The sequence below is a fragment of the Oncorhynchus nerka genome, linkage group LG15 (genome assembly GCF_034236695.1).
Source record: "Oncorhynchus nerka isolate Pitt River linkage group LG15, Oner_Uvic_2.0, whole genome shotgun sequence".
Taxonomy (NCBI): Eukaryota; Metazoa; Chordata; class Actinopteri; order Salmoniformes; family Salmonidae; genus Oncorhynchus; species Oncorhynchus nerka.
In genome coordinates, this window is record NC_088410.1 from 47,415,576 (window position 1) to 47,436,910 (window position 21,335).

A 21,335-nucleotide genomic window follows, 5' to 3' on the forward strand; every position below is an offset into this window, starting at 1 on the left:
AGTTTTCCCTTAATCATAAATAGCCTACTTTTTTTTTTTTTTTTTTACCCCACAAGGCAAATACACTGAACTCAAAACGTAGCTAGGTTAGGCTAACATTAGTATTGGCTAACTCGGAATAAATAACAGAATAGCCTAGCTCAATGTAAGCACAACTGTAAACATGTTCAGCAAATGTAGCTATACTCACCATCTCACAACTCAGACTGATAATGAAATACTAAATCAAGTGAGTACACAATCAACTGGAAAATGTCCATAGTTAGCTACATCCTTGCTAGCCTAGTCAACTAGCTAACTTCCTTGAGGACATTTCCCTCACTAATTTTCGTCCAAGGGTGCTCCTAAATGCAGAGCTAGCTACCAAGAAAAGCAACTGATGATTCCAAACTACAGCCATCTACATCAACACTATCAACTTGCTAAGGCAAGCAACTTGTAAGCAACCTAGCTATCTAGCTAACAAGCTCATATAGCTAGCTAGCCAACCAGCTAATAAACACCAAACCAGGGTCCCATGGAGCCTACTGAGTGTGTCTTCTTGAAACGTAGTTTATTCTAATGTAGTTGGCTAGTTGTAGTATAAAACCACTTACTACGTGGACAGTCACTTCAATGGGAAAGGGTATATAGCTACTAGTTAACAGCTAGCTAGATTTCCTATTTTTAGGTAGACTCTAATCAATGTAGTGAGAACCAAAAAACTTAAGATGGATATTTATCTTGATATGAATATTCAGCTGCTCAGCCATCGTGGGAACCAACCATTAGAAGTTGAAACCTTTGTAAGAGTTATAGAAATGGTGTAACTAAATAAAATGCACTCATTGCTGAGCTAACGTTAGTTCAATTAAATTAACAAATGCAAAATAATACAATGTTTCAGGTTATCATAAAACAAGAATACATAGTGTTGATATTAGGTAACGTCAGTAAGCCTAGCTAACTACCAAAGAATTCCAATGAATGCGGCTAGCTAAATTACATGAATTGCACGAGGACCTGGCCAAAACCAAGGATAATCATTGCATACATCAACTGCTTTGCGACGTTAGACAACATCAGGAATATTAGCAAAAGGAATCTAAACTATGAAAATACTTACACTAAACAAGGACGACAAAGTGACAGTTGCATTAGCTAGAGAACAGGGTTACTGATACATAATTTCTATTGATGGCGTTATGATACTGAAAGACAAAAAGCAATTCAATGTGTTTAAACTAAAACATTGAAAAGTTAATCATCCCCCCCAAAATACACATTTAACATGACAACCACTCACCTAGTGAGACATTCCAACCCAGCACAAATAAAATATCCTCCTGTGTTGTCTGCAGATCTTCGAGTATTCCAACATCAAATCGAACTAGACCAGTAGGCCTCAACCTCGGCCTCGGCGTCTCCTGTATCCTTTGTCCCCCAAGATAGCTCCCTCTCCCGGGGTAGGAAACAAACTTCTCTATGTCTCCCACGCAAAGGTTAAAAGTTTAATTCCCTGTCCTGCTTGGGCACCGTATTTCCATCGCGTGTCTATGTTGAATCCCCGGTGCTTGGATCTATTTATTATGGCGTTTTATATGATTTACAATTGATATTTATAAAGGGGTATATGCTGCTCTATGTTGTACAGGGCTCTGATTCTGTCTCGGGTTCTAAACATTCGCAGTGGCACCCATCCCCCTCCACCGGCATCGACCGCGGGTCCCAGCGAAAGTGACACACAACCATGCCACCGGGTTTCCCAAGCGATGATGCAGGGGCCGATTAATAGGGCGGGTTTTGCGCCGATGTCCTGCCTCCTATATATTTATTAGTCTGTATGAGCAAGCGATTGGGCGACGAATTTGGATTTTCTCTACGCAGAGGGCGTGACGTTCTTCTAGGAGGGGTGTGGAAGCACATTCGGATTCTGCTATGTGTAGTGGTGGCACACAGGAGTGAGAGCAAGTGACCGTAGAAATGGATGGATTTGGCAGAGAATTTGATACAAAAAGCGGACCCGTGTCTACAGTACGAAGAAAATGCTCAAGTAATTAAATGAAAAAGTCGTGGATTTTTTTCTCTCATTATTTTATAGAAGGATTATATTGCTTGAATGTTTTATGTGTTTGCTCAACGCAAAGAGAAAACAACTTCGTTACATACAGATAGAGCTAATAATTAGAGTAGCCAATTTTTAGCTAAACGGGGTCTACCGGGCCCCATAAAAGGACATACGACAGAATATGAGATGTCGGGCGAGTTTGTATGATCTGGCATGGGATTGGGCAGGGAAATTGACCAGGGTTGTATGTATTAACTCTGGTCCCACCTACTGCCCAGCCCGAATTCAGTCGCTCCACACTTGACTGGGGATAACCATTGATACGCTTCACGAAAATACTATCTATTCGAATGGCTCATTAACTGCACGAAAATACCATGTTTGCGAGCAGATCGTATTTTCTTGTAAAAAAAACACATTCCATAGCAGTAAAACATATATTTGATTTTCGGCTATATTCTACTGTTCATGTTCGACTGTTCTAACGAACATTCAAAGAATGGATGAAATGTTAGATTCCGCTTCCATTATCCTTCATTGGTAAACAATAAATCATAACTGCGTCTGAGGATGACTGGATGTAATTAAGCGTTCATGCGATTGGTTTCTTAATTTGTTCTGACGTCATGAGACCTGGGAGAATAATTGGGATTGGCTAAAATGATCACGCTACTGTCATTTGTTTTGCAACGGTGGGAAGTGGAACTACGGCTAGACGATATAACGCTGTTTTTTCACGCTTCTCAAAATTGTTACTTTTACTCATATATTGTTCCGAACCCAATGCATTTTGACAGTAGGTGACAAATGTAACCACAAACTCACAATAAAGATGTTAAACTGTGTACATTTTTGTGAATATAAATGATCAATTTGAGACCTTCCATACTGTCTATTTCTGCACGATGAAAACGAAGATTACGTGATCTGAATAAATCAAGGGTTCTTTCGTTTTTTTTTTTTTTTTCTTAAATGCATTTTCTATAACATTTTACTAATTTAGCAGACGGTCTCATACAGAGCGATTTACAGTTTAGTTAAACTGTGTACATTTTAGTGAACAGATATTAAAGTTCCAAAATATATATAATTATAGATCGTAAGACATCTTGGTTTTATTCCTCACTTGGTTTTATTTGGGGGAAGGGCAGACCATTCCTACATCCTTGGCGTAATTGGCATAGGCTTTGTTAATTTATTTGGCTTCCCAGCTCTGCTGATAAACGATTGGCACATTTACTACCTTTTCTCATCGAGGGTAGCTCAATACAGAAAACGAGCTAGACATGATGGGCTCCCGTAAACCTCTATTGCCAAATAACTAATGAGAATGCATTCTAACCCTAATATAACAGAAGAATAACACATTAATAACAAATAATTCCACACTGGTTTCCAGGTTCTCACAACCATCTAACGAACCGAAAGACGCACCCAGGTTGTGTTAGGTCAAATGTTCTTGGGAAGTTGGGTAAGTGTACAGACAGGATAACCTTCGTAAGTCGCCCAGCAACCGTTCCAGATATAGTGCCTTCGCCAAAACGTATATTGTAAATACGATGAACAGGCTACAAACGTGGCAGGGCACAACTTCCAACATTAATAGTTTTAATACAATAAACAAAACGGCAAAGGAATTGTGTGCCATATGACATTGTGTTGGGGTAGAAATGTTCACATAAAACATAAGTGTTATACGGATCACGTAACTAAAACAAAATAAATCAGTTCACTTGGTCAGGAGTCATTTCTAATTGTCTCCTAGGTTTTAATATGAACAAATGCTTGTAACACAGGAAGGTATCAAAGCCCTAACACATTAACATGGATGCAGCCATGGGGTTTTGCATGGTCTCGAACACAAATAATATAAAAACATTTCATTTGAGTAACGGTTTAGATGCAAGTCATGTCATATAAGCCTTTTCCATATTTCCTAAGACTTCAGAGCCATTTATGGTCCCAAATGGAATCTCATGCCCACAAAATACAATTTATTTTATAGTAATGAACAAAGAGCTGTTTTAACAGCTGTTAACAGCTGTTTTAACAGAAACATACAATATATCCTAGGTATCTGTTAGTCAAATGTTGAAGACTAAGTGCAAGAATCAATCATTCTTTAAGCGGTCCTTAACAAATGTTAACCTGTCTTTGCTACGCTATCTTAAAATGTATGTACCGGTTTGGTAAAAAACTAATTGCGCAACCATTTAGCTAGCTAGCTACTGTGCTAACACATTTACCCTCAAAGCAGTTACACAAATATTTCACTTGTGTAAACTATTATCCATAATAGTCAGCTAAAGTACATGCGCTTAGGCACTGTGCAAGCATCAGCACTGTCACTTATTTTGACCCATACAATGAGTTCCTTGCACTCAAATCCTATTCACCAAATACAGTGTTATTTCTACCAAGTCCCCAGTCAAGGAATTATACCTCATTGAGCCTCAAGTCAACCTTACCCCCTTTTTTGCTTTGTTTGCAAGAACAGAAAAATAAAATTTAAAATACACCACAAAAATGATGTAACAAAGTCCAACAGTGATTGTGCGAAACGTGGAGGATGGCACACCCATAGCGACTGATAGACTTCTAGCGGCCAAAAGCCTGTAGCATGGGCAGCACCATTGAGGGCTTCCATGTTTCCACCATTTGGTAGTAGTCAAAGTAGTCAACTGGGTGGGGATTCCTATGGGTTCTAGCCTCAATGGCGCTACCCATGCTGTCAAAGTGCTATAATGGCACAGATAAAGATGAGCCCTTTATCTCAATGGGCACACCACATTATATATGGCCTAAGCAGATGCACATAAATGCAATGGATGGACATTTGACATCAGTATGTAGTGTTATAGATTCTAAGGGACACGGTCTTTGGGAGAGAATGTATACATGTACACCTTCATTTTATACATCAAAGAAATAGTAAAGGTATCAGTAAAGCACTCTTCCTAAGCAGTATCCTAAAGGATCTAAAAGGATATTACAATTACATATTTCGCTCCTTGAATTTATGATAACAGTATTTAACAATCACCAAAAGACAAGGTTCTATCCTTGATTTTTTTTCAAACGCTAAAATCATATCTTAAATTGGGAGATGGAATTAAGATTGTCATGGACTTACACCTTTATAAAAATTGGATATGATGCTCTCATATAGTAATCGACTTTCCCTTAACTAGCAAAACTCCACAATCAAAAAAAGATCAAAGTAGACACTAAAAGTTGTTCAAACTGCCTTCAACATGGTCAGTTCGGGGAACCAGTCCCTTCCTCTCAACCTAAGCAGCTCTGTGTACATCTCTTCTCCAGTCAGTGGATCGGACAGGAAACAAGAAGAAAAATGGCTGAGTGTGTTCGACTTGGTGGTTGGGTCATGTCTGGTTGTTTCTTTTTTCCTGTTTTTTGTTTCATTACGTTGTTGTTATGCGCTTGCATGTTGAGACCCTTTTGCTGTTAGGGGATGCTGCCCTCTGCTGGTTGCCCCAGTGGCAGTACATGGCCCTGTACATGGCCCTGCACCTCCACAGCCGGTTAAGTCCCTCAGAGCAGCTTCAGACTTCCAGTGACGTTGTTCACCATATCCTCTTCCCCAACGATGGCCAGGATGGTGCGCGAGCCAGCTTCCACCTGGCAAAAGAGCAGGTCATAGAATTTAGACTAGCATCCTTGTGGGTAGGAGGTACTAAGAATAGGTTGTAACAACAAAAGTATGTGGGAAGGCAGGGAAGACTAGGCATTCATTTATTTAAATCTCAATAGAGAACCCCTTAATATTAATTGATGCAGATTGTTTTTTATGTTGAATTGCATTCCCCCCCCCCCCCCCAAAACCTAGGAAGAAACCTAGAGAGGAACCAGGCTACGAGGGGTGGCCAGTCCTCTTCTGGCTGTGCCGGGTGGAGATTATAACAGAACATGGCCAAGATGTTCAAATGTTCATAAATGACCAGCATGGTCAAATAATATGTCTGGGACAGGTAGCACGTTCGGTGAACAGGTCAGGATTCCATAGCCACAGGCAGAACAGTTGAAACTGGAGCAGCAGCACGGCCAGGTGGACTGGGGACAGCATTTAACCATGGCAAGGTGACTGGGAATATGGCAGAACACAAACAGTGTAGTTTTCCCACTGCAAGGCAATCAAATATGCAAAACGTCAGTATAGAGACGAAGCGGCGTTGCAATTCAACGACTCAGACACGAGATGTGGCAAGGTCAACAGACAATATCTGACTACAAAAGGGAAACCAGCCAAGTCGCAGACACCGAATTCTTGCTTCCGGACAAGCTAAAAACCTTTGCCCGCTTTGAGGATAACAGTGCCACTGACGCGGCTCACTACCAACGACTGTCGGCTCTCCTTTGCCATGGCCGACGTGAGTAAGACATTTAAGCTTGTTAACCCTCGCACGGCTGCTGGCCCAGACGCCATCCCTAGCCATGTCCTCAGAGCATGCGCAGACCAGCTGGCTGGTGTGTTTACGGACATATTCAATCTCTCCCTATCCCAGTCTGCTGTCCCCACATGCTTCAAGATGGCCACCATTGTCCCTTTACCCAAGAAAGCAAAGGTAACTGAACTAAATGACTATCGCCCCATAGCACTCACTTCTGTCATCATGAAGTGTTTGAGAGACAAGTCAAGGATCATATCACCTCTACCTTACCTGTCACTCAAGACATTTTAATTTCCTTACCGCCCCAATAGAACCACAGACGATCCAAACGCCATTGCACTTCCCTATCCCATCTTGACAAGAGGAATACCTATGTAAGAATGCTGTTCACTGACTACAGCTCAGCATTTAACACCGTAGTACCCTCCAAGCTCATCATGAAGTTCGAGGCCCTGGGTCTGAACTCCGCCCTGTGTCTAACTGGGTCCTGGACTTCCTGACTGGCTACCCCCATGTGGTGAAGGTAGAAAACACCACCTCCACTTTGTTGATCCTCAACACTGGGGCCCCCAGAAGGGTGCGTGCTCAGCCCAACAGTGCCTCTTCAACCTCAGGAGGCTGAAGAAATTTGACGTGGCACCTAAAACCCACAAACATTTACAGATGCACAATTGAGAGCATTCCTATCAGGCTGTATCACCACCTGGAACGGCAACTGCACCGACAGCAACCGCAGGGCTCTCCAGAGGGTGGTGGGTCTGCCCAACGCATCATCGGGGGCAAACTACCTGCCCTCCAGGACACCTACAGCACCCAATGTCACAGGAAGGCCAAAAAGATCAAGGATAACAAACCACCCGAGCCACTGCCTGTTCACCCCGCTATCATCCAGAAGGCGAGGTCAGTACAGGTGCATCAAAGCTGGGACCGAGAGACTGAAAAACAGCGTCTATCTCAAGGCCATCAGACTGTTCAATTGGCATCACTAGCACAGAGGCTGCTGCCCTATTTTACATAGACTTGAAATCACAGGCCACTTTAATAATGTTTACATATTTAGCATTACTCATCTCATATGTATATACTGTATTCTATTCTTCTGTATCTTAGTCTATGCCGCTCTGGCATTGCTCATCCATATATTTAAATATTCTTAATTCCATTCCTTTACTTAGATGTGTGTGTATTCGGTGTATGTTGTGAAATCGTTAGCAATTACTTGTTAGATATCACTACATTGCCCCAAGGGTCAATACTGGGGCCCCTCCTGTTCAGCCTGTACATTAATGATCTGCCTTCTGTCTGTACTGGGTCTGAAGTTCAAATGTATGCATATGATACAGTGATATATGTGCATGCAAAGAGCAAACAACAAGCTGCACAAGAACTCACTACTGTAATGGTCCAGGTTACAAAGTGGCTCAGTGACTCGTGTTTGCATCTCAATATGAAAAAAACTGTTTGCATGTTCTTCACAAAGAGGGCAACAGATGCTACTGAGCCAGATGTCTATGTGTCAGGGGAGAAGCTCCAGGTGGTATCCGATTTTAAGTACCTTGGCATCATACTTGATTCCAACCTCTCTTTTAAAAAGCATGTGAAAAAGGTAATTCAAATAACTAAATTCAATCTAGCTAATTTCCGATTTATACGAAATTGTTTGACTACAGAGGTAGCAAAACTGTACTTCAAATCTATGATACTCCCCCACTTAACATACTGCTTGACTAGTTGGGCCCAAGCTTGCTGTACAACATTAAAACCTATTCAGTCTGTCTACAAACAGGCTCTCAAAGTGCTTGATAGGAAGCCCAATAGCCATCATCATTGTCACATCCTTAGAAAGCATGAGCTCTTGAGTTGGGAAAATCTTGTGCAATACACCGACGCATGTCTTGTATTCAAGATCCTTAATGGCCTGGCTCCCCCTCCACTCAACATTTTTGTTAAACAGAAAACCCAGACATATGGCAGCAGATCCACAAGGTCTGCCATGAGAGGTGACTGTATAGTTCCCCTAAGGAAAAGCACCTTTAGTAAATCTGCATTCTCTGTGAGAGCTTCCCATGTCTGGAATACACTGCCATCTTACACACATAACTGCACCACATATCACACTTTCACAAAATGCTTGAAGACCTGGCTGAAGGTCAATCAGATTTGTGAACATGGTCCCTAGCTGTGTGTTGCCGCTTTCCATGTTGTCTGTTGTCTGTAGCTTGTGAGGTGTGGAAACACTTTGTTGCTTTTATGAATTTTGTCTTGCTGCTTTTTGTTCTATGTTGCTCTGTCTGTATGCTATGTCTTGCTTGTCCTATGTTGCTATGTCTTGCTTGTTCTATGGTGCTATTGTCTATATTGTAATTGTTTTTAATAACCTGCCCAGGGACTGCGGTTGAAAATTAGCCGGCTGGCTAAAACCGGCACTTTTACTGAAACGTTGATTAATGTGCACTGTCCCTGTAAAAATAAAATGAACTAAACTAAAACATTGCCGGAGCTAGAAACACAAGCATTTCGCTACAGCCACAATAACATCTGCTAAACACATGCATGTGACCAATAAAATTTGATGACAAAGTGGAATTATGTTTAGACATTTTTACAAATGAAAAGCTGAAACTAGTCAGTAAGTATTCAACCCCTTTGTTATGACAAGCCTAAATAAAGTTCAGGAGTAGAAATCTGCTTAACAAGTCACGTAAATTGCATGGACTCACTGTGTGCGATAGTGTTTAACAATTTGAATGACTACCTCATCTCTGTACCCCACACATACAATTATCTGTAAGGTCCCTCAGTCGAGCAGTAAATTTCAAACAGATTCAACCATGAAGACCAGGGAGGTTTTCCAATGCCTCGCAAACGGCACCTATGGGTAGATGGATCAACATTTTAAAAAGCAGACATTGAATATCCCTTTGAGCATGGTGAAGTTATTAAATTACACTTTGGATGGTGTGTCACTACAAATATACAGGCGTCCTCTTCCTAACTCAAGTTGCTGGAGAGGAAGGCAGTTTAATTAATGGCTGTGATAGAAGAAAACTGAGAATAGATCAATAACATTGTAGTTACTCCACAATACTAATCTAAATGACGAAAATGAAAAGAGGGAACGCTGAACATATATTTTTTGTCTTCTCCAAAACATGCATCCTGTTTGCAATAAGGTATTAAATTAAAATTGCAAAAAACATGGGCAAGAAATTTACTTTATGTCCGGAATACAAGGCTCTGTTTCAGGCAAATCCAACACATCACGGAGTACCACTTCATATTTTCAAGCATGGTGGTGGCTGAATCATGTTATGAGTATGCTCGTCGGAGAGGTTTTTTTGGGGGGATAAAAATAAACTGAATCGAGCTAAGCACAGGCAAAATCCGAGAGGAAAACCTGGTTGTCTGCTTTCCAACAGCCACTGGGAGACAAATTCATCTTTCAGCAGAACAATAACCTAAAACACAAGGCCAAATATACACTGGAGTTGCTTACCAAGACAACATTGAATGTTCCTGAGTGGCCTAGTTAGTTTTGAGTTAAAAATCTATGGCAAGACATGACAATGGCTGTCTAGCAATGATCAACGACCAACTTGAGAGCTTGAAGAACTTTTCAAATAATGCAAATAGTGTACAATCCAGGTGTTAAAAGCTTTTAGAGACTTTCTGGGAAAGACTCAAGAGCTATAATCGCTGCCAAAGTTGATTCTAACATGTATTGACTCATGGGTGTAAATGAGATATTCCTGCAATTCATTTTCATTTCTAAAAACATGTTTTCAATTAGTCATTGTGGGGAATTGTGTGTAGATGGGTGAGAAAAGAAATATTTTTGAATTCAGGCTATAACAAAATGTGGAATACGTCAAGGGGTATGAATACTTTCTGTAGGCACTCTTATTTTCTCAAACTCATTGTAATATTTATGTACCCCCGTCTAATCCCATTTTATAATACCAAAAGGTAAATTCAAAATGTTGGTTACAAAAAAGTTATTGCACATTTAGCAGGCTATGATGTGAAATAGGCCATTATAAGTGCTTTCTTTCATTAGGTATCGTTAAGGCAGTCTCGTGTGCTTATCAATGCACACTAGAGGTCGACCGGTTAATCGGAATGGCCAATTAATTAGGGCCGATTTCAAGTTTTCATAACAATCGGAAATCGGTATTTTTGGGCGCCGATTTGCCAATTATTATTATTTATTTTTTATACCTTTATTTAACTAGGCAAGTCAGTTAAGAACACATTCTTATTTTCAATGACGGCCTAGGAACGGTGGGTAAACTGCCTCGTTCAGGGGCAGATTGACAGATTTGTACCTTGTCAGCTCGGGAGTACAATCTTGCAACCTTACAGTTAACTAGTCCAACGCAATAACGACCTGCCTCCCTCTCGTTGCACTCCACAAGGAGAATGCCTGTTATGTGAATGCAGTAAGCCAAGGTAAGTTGCTAGCTAGCATTAAACTTATCTTATAAAAAACAATCATTCATAATCACTAGTTAACTACACATGGTTGATGATATTACTAGATATTATCTAGCGTGTCCTGCGTTGCATATAATCTGACTGAGCATAAAAGCATCTAAGTATCTGACTGAGCAGTGGTAGGCAGAAGCAGGCGCGTAAACATTAATTCAAACAGCACTTTCATACGTTTTGCCAGCAGCTCTTAGTTGTGCGTCAAACATTGCGCTGTTTACGACTTCAAGCCTATCAACTCCCGAGATGAGGCTGGTGTAACCGAAGTGAAATGGCTAGCTAGTTAGCGCGCGCTAATAGTGTTTCAAACGTCACTCGCTCTGAGCCTTCTAGTAGTTGTTCCCCTTGCTCTGCATGGGTAACGCTGCTTCGATGGTGGCTGTTGTCGTTGTGTTGCTGTTTCGAGCCCAGGGAGGAGCGAGGAGAGGGACGGAAGCTATACTGTTACACTGGCAATACTAAAGTGCCTATAAGAACATCTAATAGTCAAAGGTTAATGAAATACAAATGGTATAGAGGGAAATAGCCCTATAATTCCTATAATAACTACAACCTAAAACTTCTTACCTGGGAATATTGAAGACTCATGTTAAAAGGAACCACCAGCTTTCATATGTTCTCATGTTGAGCAAGGAACTGAAACGTTAGCTTTCTTACATAGCACATATTGCACTTTTACTTTCTTCTCCAACACTTTGTTTTTGCATTATTTAAACCAAATTGAACATGTTTCATTATTTACTTGAGGCTAAATTGATTTTATTGATGTAATATATTAAGTTAAAATAATTGTTCATTCAGTATTGTTGTAATTGTCATTTTTACAAACATTAATATATATTTTTTTTTGGGGTCCTCCAATAATCGGTATCGGCGTTGAAAAATCATAATCGGTCGACCTCTTAATGCACACAGCGCCTTGTCCCCCACTCCTATGGATAAAACAATTGTATAATGTCATACAATAGTTTTACAAAGCAGGACATTTCAAAAGCACGCTGTCATTACTAAATATGTAATGTGATAGGTATTTTAGTTTTTTTACACACAAACAACTTGATTAATTAAATATTTAATCTGTCATCTTTGATGACGCAATGTTCACAAGAGGGAACGAATCGGATTTCATTAGTCCTCAACTCATGTCTCAAGACACTTCATAAATGGAGTTATCCCCTTGTTAGCATGCCCCGGAGCAGGTTAGTTCTGAAGCATTTGTTGCCATATACATTTACCTGGCTATACGGTGAGCCTCTTTTGTAGTACCGGTTGTCCCAAGTTGAACTCAGAGTTGACCAAAGTTATCTCGCCAACTCCTCAAACCAGATGGGTATACTACGTTCAAACTCAATACTTATCATAATGACTGTGCGTACCCCTGAAAGCAGACACTATAGTGTTACGTGGAAACATAATGGCTTCCACGTAACACAGCAGGTGCTGCTGTGGAGCCCCAATGCTGGTGCATGTGTCTGTAAGCAGGAGCTACTATAACTACAACACCGTCATGGTGGGGTTGTGGGCCTGTAAGCAGGTGCAGCAGTGCTACCATAGAGCCGTAATAGTGGCGCATTGGGTCTGTAACTAGGTCCTGAAACCGTTGCCGTGTAGCCGCACGTCTCACCTGGGTGCGTCCGGCGTCCTGGACTAGATACGTGGGCAGGCTAAGGCTCATTGCCAGGGCCTGCAGCTCCAAAAGGTGAGCCATGTTGGTCCCCTGCAACACCACCTTCTTCGCCCTGCACACCACAAACACACAGATATCCTGCTATGGCAAACATCGACAGCAGGTTGAACCGGCACATAGAACAGCCAGATAGTGGTATTGCCACTACCAGATGTCATTATGGCGTTATAAAAGTGTCTGGCGTTCTTTACCTGATCAGATCCAATTTGTTCGACAGTGTGGAGTCTCAAGTAACACATATGATTATGGTATTGCTCCAGTAAAGCCCTAATTTAAAAAATAGTCCAGTCAGTTCCTTACCCGCCATGGTCCCACTTCCAGGCCAGCTCCCTCCAGCTGTTCTTCTCCTGCAGGGCCTGGTAAAGCCCTACGGCCGCATGGCCCACCTGCGCAGCCACCTACACAACACACACTTTAAGAGTAAGCAGAAATCTTCTTTTTTTTTATACATTTAATGTATTAGCTTTGAGTGTGAGGTGTGATTCTCATTTTTTTTAAACAACCGGGGCAAACTGGGCCTTTGTGCTTCTGGTTGGAACAAACTACACCACAACAAGCATACTAGCCAGACAAAATCTATCATATCTAGCTATGTAATGTATCTTTGTAATGTTTTTGCACCATGTAATTTAGGGACCATAATGGCAATAAGTCTGACTGTGATATTCCTGTCACGCGTTTACAATGCATGCATTGGTTTTCTTAAACTGACAAATAAAATAAAATCAAAACACATTCCAACCCTTGTCTTCAAACTGACCTTTCCCACACCCATGGCCAGGTCCATGTTCACCACAAACACCATCTTGAACATGAGGTCGTCGTCTCCTTCTTCCTGAGGGGACGAGAGAGAGACAGCCAGGGTGGGCTCAGACACAATACAGGAGACGTAATGTACCAACGTGTACCTGTGTGGACTAAGGCTATCTCGTGGGTACCTCATTCTCCAGCTTGTTGAAGTAGTACATGGCAGCCTCCTCAGCAGACACATTTCGGGTGTGCAAGAGTGCCTGCGGGAGGGAGAAACATAGAAAATGGCAGACAATGTTGGATGGATTAGACATGTCAATCATAGCTATGGTACTCTTTACAGTCATTATGGATGCCTTAGTAAGTCGATACATATAAATATTGCATTAGAAAATGTAAATGCAGAACCAAGATAAAATTGACATGCAGTAATATACTGCAGATCATATCTCAGGAAATGCAAGAGAACCTGTATACAGTAAATTAACCCACCTGCTTGGCAGCCTCCTCTGGGATGTCCAGCTCTCGAAGCTGCTGTAGGTACACAGGGTTGACCTCCTGAGAGCCAGAGTCTGGGCCTGTCTGTTGGTCGGAGGGCTCCATAGTTAGCTGGAGCTAGTTAGATTAGAGTTAGTTTGGTGCAGCATTCAAAAAACACTCAACATATACACCTTAGCGTAGTTCTCCACAAGCTGTGTCAATTAATTTAAAAGACTAGCACCATGATGTTCAATTATTAACTTTTGGTGCCTGTATTTCCGGTTCCAACAAGGCTTGAGGCACAGCCAGAGAACCATGATGCATTATCATCCTAGTAGACTAGCCATCAGGGTCATTCTCATCCTAGTAGACAGGGCATTCTCACCCTAGTAGACTAGCCATCAGGGTTATGCTCATCCTAGTAGACTAGCCATCAGGGCTAGGGTTGCAAAGGGTTGGAAACTTTCCAGTAAATGTCCAGAATTTCAGAAATGTTCCATGAATTTTGCTTAAATTCATACAAAGTTAGCTTATAACAGTAAACCTTTTTTTTGTGAGATACACATAAGGCAATTCTAGGTCTTATGGCATATTTTGGTTAAACTATCCCCAATTCAATGGAATTGCAACCCTCGGGCACACACAGTGCATTCTTCCATCACATGTGCAACTAATTCTCAAGATCTTGCACACTAATGAGATGCTATTGAGCCCACACTACTACACTGTCTGAGCCAAGGACTACATGCTTTCTGTTAAGTTGTGATAACAATACTAGGTTGGGTGAATATATTTAATATGACATACATAATTCTTTTGTTAACTAGTAAATAGTAGCCTACAGCAAAGTGTGTTTAAATCATTTCTATCTTGTTAACAATTTCTGCTAGTTAGTTTTTGCTACCATGTGGGTTTTAGCTTGCTTGAGCCTGCTGAGGAGTGTTAATTCACCTGTTTCCATACATGTTTCATTTAAAACATTTATCTTATAAAATGAGTTGTTTAATCTAACTGCTTAACTATTAATCTGTTCATGGAATTGTATTTGGGTATTTTTACATTTTTCCCCCTAATCTTTACAGGAAAATGCCACAGGCACCATCTGATGTGTGGAGACATTTCACTGCAGCTAATGATTGAAAAGCTGTGTACATTTCCAAATACTATGCCAAATCATATGTGAAGAATGCAACAAAGATGCAGAATCACCTGGCCAAGTGCATAAAGTTCCCTCAGCACTCACAAGCAAACTGACAAAAGTCCCTCTACTTCTATTCGAGGTGAACATTATGAATCAGACATCTTATCGATAGCAACAGCTCATGGTCCTCCTGGAATCAGAAGTTTTTTTGACTCAATGGAGGAACGTAGTCAGAGAAATGCAGATGAATGTCTTGCTCAAGCTGTGTATGCAACTGGTTCACCGCTGATGCACACAGGCAATGTGTATTGGAAGATATTTCTTTAAGTTTCTTGCCACATATACACCCCTCCAACCAGACATGCTTTATCTACTCATTTGCTGGATGCAGAGTTCAACAGAGTTCATGTGAAGGTCAGGCAAATCATAGAGAAAGCAGACTGTATTGCAATCATCTGATGGGTGGTCGAATGTTCATGGGCAAGAAATAATTAACCACATCATCTCCACCCCTCAACCAGTGTTCTACAATAGCACAGACACAAGGGACAACAGACACCACCGGTCTCTACATTGCAGATGAGCTGAAGGCAGTCATCAATGACCTTGGACCACAGAAGGTATTTGCACTGGTGACAGACAATGCTGCGAACATGAAGGCTGCTTGGTCTAAAGTGGAGGAGTCCTACCCTCACATCACACCCATTGGCTGTGCTGCTCATGCATTGAATTTGCTCCTCAAGGACATCATGGCACTGAAAACAATGGATAGACTCTACAAGAGAACCAAGGAAATGGTTAGGTATGTGAAGGGTCATGAAGTTATAGCAGCAATTTACCTCACCAAGCAAACTGAGCAGAATAAGAGCACAACTTTGAAGCGGCCAAGCAACACCCGTTGGGGTGGTGTTGTTATCATGTTTGAGTCTCCCGGAGGGGAAGGAGTCTCTCCAAGAAATGGCCATATCAGTCTGCCGATATGGACAGCCCCATCAAGAGGATCCTCCTGGATGATGTATTTGGGGAGAGAGTGGTAAGCAGCCTGAAACCTATAACAGTAGCCATTGCACGAATTGAGGGAGACAATGCCATCCTGTAATGTTCAGACTCTGCTTGCAGATGTAAGAGAAGAAATCTGTACTGCATTGCCCACTTCACTGTTGCTCCAAGCAGAGGAAACTGTAGTTCTGAAATACATGAAAAAGCGTGAAGACTTCTGCCTGGAGCCCATACACGCCGCAGCGTACATGTTGGTCCCCAAGTATGCTGGCAAGAGCATCCTGTCTGGTGCAGAGATCAACAGGGCCTATGGTGTCATCACTACCGTGTCTCGCCACCTTGGCCTGGATGAGGGCAAGGTTCTTGGCAGTCTGGAGAAGTACACTTCCAAGCAAGGGCTTTGGGATGGAGATGCAATATGGCAGTCATGCCAACATATCTCATCAGCCACCTTGTTGCCTCCATCATCCTCCAAATCCCACCAACATCAGCCGCCTCAGAGCGCAACTGTTCCTTGTTTGGGAACACACACCAAAGCACATAACAGGCTGACAAATACATCCCATGTGAAGAGTCAACTCATTTAATTTCTATGCAAACAGCTGGAGGCAGGGCTTTCTCCTATAGAGCTCAATTTTTATGGAACGGTCTGCCTACCCATGTCAGAGACGCAAACTCGGTCTCAACCTTTAAGTCTTTACTGAAGACTCATCTCTTCAGTGGGTCATATGATTGAGTGTAGTCTGGCACAGGAGTGGGAAGGTAAACGGAAAGGCTCTGGAGCAACGAACCGCCCTTGCTGTCTCTGCCTGGCCGGTTCCCCTCTTTCCACTGGGATTCTCTGCCTCTAACCCTATTACAGGGGCTGAGTCACTGGCTTACTGGGGATCTCTCATGCCGTCCCTGGAAGGGGTGCGTCACCTGAGTGGGTTGATTCACTGATGTGGTCATCCTGTCTGGGTTGGCACCCCCCCCTTGGGTTGTGCCATGGCGGAGATCTTTGTGGGCTATACTCAGCCTTGTCTCAGGATGGTAAGTTGGTGGTTGAAGATATCCCTCTAGTGGTGTGGGGGATGTGCTTTGGCAAAGTGGGTGGGGTTATATCCTTCCTGTTTGGCCCTGTCCGGGGGTGTCCTCGGATGGGGCCACAGTGTCTCCTGACCCCTCCTGTCTCAGCCTCCAGTATTTATGCTGCAGTAGTTTATGTGTCGGGGGGCTGGGGTCAGTTTGTTATATCTGGAGTACTTCTCCTGTCCTATTCGGTGTCCTGTGTGAATCTAAGTGTGCGTTCTCTAATTCTCTCCTTCTCTCTTTCTTTCTCTCGGAGGACCATGCCCCAGGACTACCTGACATGATGACTCCTTGCTGTCCCCAGTCCACCTGGCCGTGCTGCTGCTCCAGTTTCAACTGTTCTGCCTTATTATTATTCGACCATGCTGGTCATTTATGAACATTTGAACATCTTGGCCATGTTCTGTTATAATCTCCACCCGGCACAGCCAGAAGAGGACTGGCCACCCCACATAGCCTGGTTCCTCTCTAGGTTTCTTCCTAGGTTTTGGCCTTTCTAGGGAGTTTGTCCTAGCCACCGTGCTTCTACACCTGCATTGCTTGCTGTTTGGGGTTTTAGGCTGGGTTTCTGTACAGCACTTTGAGATATCAGCTGATGTACGAAGGGCTATATAAATAAATTTGATTTGATTTAATTAAAGTTCAATTCGGGAAGTAAATTATTATTTTTTCTATTGGAAGGATTGAATCATTTGCAATTATATCTACTTATAAGGTAAATGGTTTATGTTCGTCTCCATATGATATGGTAAATATATCCAATTCTAAAAACATCACATTTAAATTGTATTAATATGCATATATTTTCGTTAATTCACACGGAATATCTACCAAAATGTGCAACCCTAATCAGGGCATCCTCATCCAAGTAGACTTGACGACTAGGCAAGACACCCCGTAACTAGCCATGTGTTTCACTAACTAACTTTAGTGAACTGATATCATAGCTACCTAGCAACCTAAATAAAAAAATGATGTAGTTAGCCAGATATCAGTGGTCTACAGCTAGCCAGCTAACTAGCTACGTTGCGGAAGCTAACATAGCTAGGTAACGGTAGCTTTCTAGGTAACGGTAGCTTTCTAACTACAACGCACGCAACTAACGTTCGTTGGTTAGCCAATTAACGTTACCGACAGAGAAGAGCAAGTCGTGTCCAACGTTAGCCAGCTATCTAGCTAGTTACTCATATAATGGAACAAAATAGCTACTTATATCGCTTACAAATTGGCAGCTCGATTGTGGGATGACATCTAACTAGTTAGCCAACGGTTATCACAAGACACCGAGGAGAAATAATGTAAACCATGAAATAGAAAACAAAACGTAACGTTAGCCAACCAACCAAATTGGCTACACTATCTAGTAGCATGCACTGTAACAATAATATTATTGAACAGCACGCATTAACTAATAGCTTATTGCATTTCTACACTGTAACTAAACATCGTTATTTTAGCTAGTTACCTAGCTAACTAACATGCATTTGTTTGCTATGTATTAGTTTTCCTGCAAGTTCTGGCAAACCAACGTTAGCTAGTTTACGGTGTAAAAATTGCGCCAGCCACACCTACCTGCGCTGCCTAGATAGCGTGTTAGCTATAATCCCCGTGAATTAGTGGGATGGGAGTGCAAATTTGAAAACAAGTATTCACGCAGTCCTTTCACTACGACGAAGCCAGGTTGTTGACTGCAGATTACTTGTTCATTCAAAAATGGGCGTGTTGTGGTTTTTTCCTCTTTACACCATTTTGAGAACGGTTCGTTCCGAGAGAAAGAGGCAAAGCGAGAGGGTTCACTCCGCCCAAAATCTGTCACCAAAATAAGACCACGAAGTGAGCGATTTTTGTATGGGGGGGGGGTCATTGAATGTCGAACTTGCTCAACCAAAGATGTACCTGCTACGTGAGGTTTATTCGATCGAATATAAGCTTCGTAATGGTTAGGTTTTTATAAATGCACTGGTGAGTTGACGCACGTGGCATTTTGGCAAAAACGTTATCTGAGTTGTGCCCATAGAGAATGATAGAGGCCTCTAGTGGCCAAAGGGCGGTATTTGCGGACTACATCCAAAAGGGTATATTGGCGCTACCTACTGGGTGGGGTAACAACTGATACTTGAACGAATAACATAAAACACTCGTATTATTCTCAAAAAACAAAAGTCAATGTACTCAGATTCCTACACAGCCTCTGGAGCCTGAAAGGGTGAAGCATCTTCAGACAGTATTCCCTGCAATGTTCCAGCCATGAAATCCTGGAGATCCAAGAGCCTTTTAGCCACTTTCACAATGATTTCCAGTTTCTTCTGTTAGTTTGTCCTGTGCAATACACAAAACAAAATCAACCTTCTTCGCGATTAGTGTTTCAGGATCTCTCAACTGGCTGACTTCCAGACTGGTACACATCTGTCGTTCTGCCCCTGAACAGGCAGTTTACCCACTGTTCCTAGGCTGTCATTTAAAATAAGAATTTGTTCTTAACTCACTTGCCTAGTTAAATAAAGGTTAAAAAATAAAAATCCACTGCCATAGCTTCATCATCTCTACTCGCTGCTTCGACAATTGTCACTGCCTCTGCATAGGAGACCTTTGACAGTCCTGATCTTTCCTACTTTGACCTCCTTCACCCTAACAGGGAACTCTGGAACGTGATTCCCATCACAATTGCAACACCTTGCATCCCCAGACTCTTCAACAATGATATTCAGTTTGCAGACACATGGCCAAACGTTTATATAGAAGACTTTTGTACATAAGCTCGCACAACATGGGTTGGGAGAAATTCTTCATCAAACATCAATGACAAAGAAAGGCTTTCCTGCTCCTTTCCATTCACAATGCGAGTTAAGCGACGTGAATCAGATGATAAACAAAATGTTAGAATTTCTGGGCAGCACCATTTAGAGTTTCAACCATTTTAATGAATTCAACTGGGTTGGACTTCCAACGTCATTGGCTGATCCCTTCTGGTGACCCGGTTGGAGTCATGTCATCAGGAGGGATCAGCCAATCGTGAAGAAGAAATTGGAGATTTCCTCAATGGCACTATATGGTTGTGCCTGGTGTTCACTAGCAGGCCTAGAAAGACACCTGAGCGGAGTTCACACTTTCGTTTGTCAGGGAAAACATAAAACAGATTGAAAATACTGTATCCCTGAAAACCGGATGTTAGCATTTCCGGCTGACTCCGCATCACTGAGGTATAATAAGAACTGGAGACTGCGTCCAAGATGTACAGACCATTGTTTTCAAGGTATACTACTCATGTCTTCTTCAATGACGTTTAACGGAAGTTGGCAATAAATGTTGTATTGCCCCCACCGACTAGACTGGAATACCCTACCATCTAACCCTACACTCATTAAAAACCCACCAACCTACTCCACTGTTTAAACCTATCTAGTCCTACCTCTGTCCAACAGCCTAAAAGGACAGGACACCACCACTCAAACACACCCTGTAACTCTTCTGACGTCAAATCCCGTACACCCAAATACTTCTCTGCAGCTGCCATCACAACCATCGCTATGAACGCTAAAAAGCCAATCTTACTGAACCATATATCACTCGTTGGCCCATCCCTCTATACTGGTACATATCTACTACATGCAAAACCTCTCAGGATCCCTTCCCTTTGACCCATCTCCATCAACTTTCTTCACTGCCTCAGCATACAACACCCTCTGCTCTACTCTAACCCTGGTAACCTCAACCTGCCTCTCTCACACCAGACATTTCTGATCCCCAGCCACATGGGCACCCCTACAATTAACACGTACGGCATCTTTACCCAATGCTGCACGTTCCTTTGTCTCTTGCCCTTCTGCTCACACCTAGGAACCTCCCTCCTACACACTGCTGCCACATGCCCATAAGCTTGACACCTGTAACAACGTAATGTATTTGGCACATAAGCTCGTAAGGGATAACTGAAATATCCTAACATCACTGTCGGCCAAATAGTCAACATCAAAACGACAGACAATTAGTCTTTCACCACTCACGCCACCCCGTTGGTGTCGCACCAAAACGAGTATCACAAACACCGGGAATCTTTCCCTTCATTTGATCCACTTTCACATTTACCGCTACCCCAGTAGTCACTCCTTTCAATAGTGCCCTTTTCTTGAGAGCAATTCAAGTCACACCTCTTGTCCGAATTCGTTTGGTGCGAAGTGCCTGCTCCCTCTGACCAGCAGAAACACAAACAATTATCACAAGACCCCTTCAGGTTACCTTCACTGTTCCACAGCACCAAACTCT

At 42.2% G+C, this 21,335-nt stretch overlaps 1 protein-coding gene across 3 annotated transcripts; it reads right to left on the reverse strand.

Annotated features, from left to right (window-relative positions):
- Positions 1-3,638: 3,638 nt before the first annotated feature.
- Positions 3,639-18,970, reverse strand: LOC115142815 (probable peptidyl-tRNA hydrolase 2). Of its 3 annotated transcripts, XR_010458776.1 has the most exons (8): positions 18,645-18,970; positions 13,874-13,996; positions 13,570-13,641; positions 13,392-13,466; positions 12,932-13,029; positions 12,569-12,683; positions 9,212-9,328; positions 5,616-5,686 (listed from the first exon to the last, which is right to left on the reverse strand). XR_010458776.1 is itself a non-coding variant. In XM_029682577.2 (7 exons), the coding sequence occupies exons 2-7, from the start codon at positions 13,982-13,984 to the stop codon at positions 5,600-5,602; spliced, it is 558 nt and encodes a 185-aa protein (XP_029538437.1). In that variant the 5' UTR covers positions 13,985-13,996; positions 18,645-18,908; the 3' UTR covers positions 3,639-5,599. The 3 variants fall into 3 exon arrangements, 2 of the variants coding, with proteins under 2 accessions (XP_029538437.1, XP_064857716.1); XM_029682577.2 differs by lacking the exon at positions 9,212-9,328 and having other exon boundaries at positions 3,639-5,686; positions 18,645-18,908; XM_065001644.1 differs by lacking the exons at positions 5,616-5,686; positions 9,212-9,328 and adding an exon at positions 11,496-11,876 and having other exon boundaries at positions 18,645-18,945.
- Between the last annotated feature and the right edge of the window lie 2,365 nt (positions 18,971-21,335).

Excerpts from the sequence above, each read along its gene's own strand:
- LOC115142815 (XM_029682577.2), bottom strand. The coding sequence starts at position 13,984 with ATGGAGCCCTCCGACCAACAGACAGGCCCAGACTCTGGCTCTCAGGAG. Across the intron at positions 13,642-13,873 it reads CAGAGGAGGCTGCCAAGCAG|GCACTCTTGCACACCCGAAA; the intron begins GTGGGTTAATTT and ends TCCCTCCCGCAG. Across the intron at positions 13,467-13,569 it reads TCAACAAGCTGGAGAATGAG|GAAGAAGGAGACGACGACCT; the intron begins GTACCCACGAGA and ends TCGTCCCCTCAG.